The sequence below is a fragment of the Ceratina calcarata genome, unplaced genomic scaffold, assembly GCF_001652005.2.
Source record: "Ceratina calcarata isolate Rehan_Ccalc_2016 unplaced genomic scaffold, ASM165200v1 scaffold1557, whole genome shotgun sequence".
Lineage (NCBI taxonomy): Eukaryota > Metazoa > Arthropoda > Insecta > Hymenoptera > Apidae > Ceratina > Ceratina calcarata.
Window position 1 is genome coordinate 4333 of NW_017136818.1, and position 2300 is coordinate 6632.

General features: G+C 38.7%; 1 protein-coding gene across 1 annotated transcript; it reads right to left on the bottom strand.

Moving 5' to 3' along the window:
- Positions 1-1124: 1124 nt before the first annotated feature.
- Positions 1125-1662, bottom strand: LOC113465233 (uncharacterized). Its single transcript, XM_026819711.1, has 2 exons — positions 1565-1662; positions 1125-1491 (listed from the first exon to the last, which is right to left on the bottom strand). Exons 1-2 carry the CDS (start codon positions 1583-1585, stop codon positions 1132-1134), a joined length of 381 nt encoding a protein of 126 aa, XP_026675512.1. The 5' UTR covers positions 1586-1662; the 3' UTR covers positions 1125-1131.
- Between the last annotated feature and the right edge of the window lie 638 nt (positions 1663-2300).

A 2300-nucleotide genomic window follows, 5' to 3' on the forward strand; every position in this document is an offset into this window, starting at 1 on the left:
GGGAATAATAATCCATCGGCAATCACAATCGTTCGACCACGATTATTCGCGACTGCGCAAATGATGGAACAGTCCGTCCTTTTCCTTGAAATCAAATTGTCTCGCGCGATTACGTAATTCCTTCGCTATTAGATCGTATGATCGAATTCCGATCACGATCAATATAATAGCGGTATTTCTAAATTTCAACTTTTGAACCCCTCTAGAAGGGTTAAATTTCATCGAAAGGGAAAATGTAGTGGATCATCCTTATGCAAAATTTCGCGCTGCACAACTTTTATTTGAAATGTTTTTCGATATCTATAACCGTTTTCGATTTATAAGCCAGAAACACCCCCGAGGGGTTGTTTGCGGCACGACCCCCTGATGCAAAAACTTTTTGGCTTTGCACATTTGTTTCTAAGGTTCAAACATAGCATATATCAAAAATTCAGTCACTCGGCTAAAAGTGTCGATTTCAGACCTATTTTTCTTGGACTATTACGGTATGAGCATGGCTCAGGCACCCCGGATTCGCAAGGCCCGTACTACAACCGGGTCGAACCCATTGCTGTAGCCCCTGGGGGGCTTACCGGCGAACAGTGGGAAAGGTCCTTAAGCCGTCGGAAATAACTCTCTCTCTCTCTCTCGGCTTGTACTCTCGGGTCTCGATGAGAACGAGGAAAAATCGACGCGCGATTTGCGCGTAAAACACGAGAAATTTGGGATGCACGTGTTTCCTTGTAGTACAGTCAATTTAGGTTTTTACTTGCAAAAATTGAAATACAGTGTGACGTCCTGGAGGAGGAAACGTCACGATGAGAGAGGTTAAATGGAGAACCGGACGACGAACCTGTACGCCTCGGAACAGCTCGAGGGTCACTCAGATATGCTACTATTATTATTTTATCGAAACTAGTTAAATTAGGTTATGTCGACTCAAATTGTAATTTCTCTATTTTTTGCAGATCGTCCGATGGAAATGTGGGTTCGCCAATTCGTGGAGGCACCTGGTAGACGCGTACACGTCCCGAGCAGGTGCTTAGAATTGAATTGTGTAAAGGGCTTTTTAAATGAATGATTTGGACAAATATTTACTATAAAATATTGACCTTTATTTATTATCCTTTATTAACGCACCAGGAAATAGATTCATTCGCTTTTGTCAATGTTTTGCATATATGTTTTGTAATCATGAATACATCTTACTAACAATTCGTTTGGAAATTCGTTATGATTGTTAATCGTAATTGCGGTATCGGTATCTATGATTTGAATTTCAGTATCTTCTTCTTGGTTGTTCGGTACTATTAAAGTTGACGCTTGAGACATAGGTGAATAACACGGCCTCTCAGGGTGGCTAGGAGCTCTATGCTCATGTAAATATTGTAGCTGTTCCCGTATTTCATTTAGGATTTTACTTCTATTTCTTTTAGCCTTTTCCCTTAGACCGGCTCGACGTTTTCTTCTGTTAGGTCGTCTTTTGCCGACTCGTCCTGACTGCGTATTGATCTAATATAATTGATATATGATTTAGAAGATTTAATTTTATTGAATTACTCTATTGTCCAATAAGTATTCTTACTGTGTTCATATCCTTTTCCATTTATTAGATCCGGAGCGCCTACAGGACTGCTCTAGTCACACTTGCCCTTCGTTAGTTGATGGGGAGCGCCTGCAGGACTGTTCCACCGTTCAACCCCCTACTTAAAATCTATAAGAATACGATAAAGCACTTAAAATTGCTTATAATTCTATTATTCGAAATTATGAATTTAATATTATGATCAATGTAACAATTAGGACGAGTACAGAATAGTACTTTTCATAATACGTGGCTGAAAAAGACCATTTTCGGCGCCTATAAAGTGGACCGAAAATAGAATTTTCCCGCCCTAGGGCGGTAAAATGCAATTTGATTTCTAACGCTCTAACGAACATATGCTATACATATCAATGTACATATATGCTGTATATGTCTACATATATGTTGTGTATGTACATATATACTACATATATGTATGTATATGTATGTATATGCTATATATATCTATATATACGCTATGTATATACATATATGCTACATATATCTACATATATCTATGAATATGCTATATATATTGACCTATATATATACACATGTATATACTTATATACAGGGTGTCCCGGGACTAGTGGTACATATTTTAATGGGGGGTTCTTGAGGTGATTTTAAACAACTTTTTCCTTTGCGAAAAAGTTGTCCGAGGCGTGGGTATTGAGTTATTAACAAAAATCCTCGACCAATCAGAGCGCGAGTATACATGGCGGGCAGGAGCGCC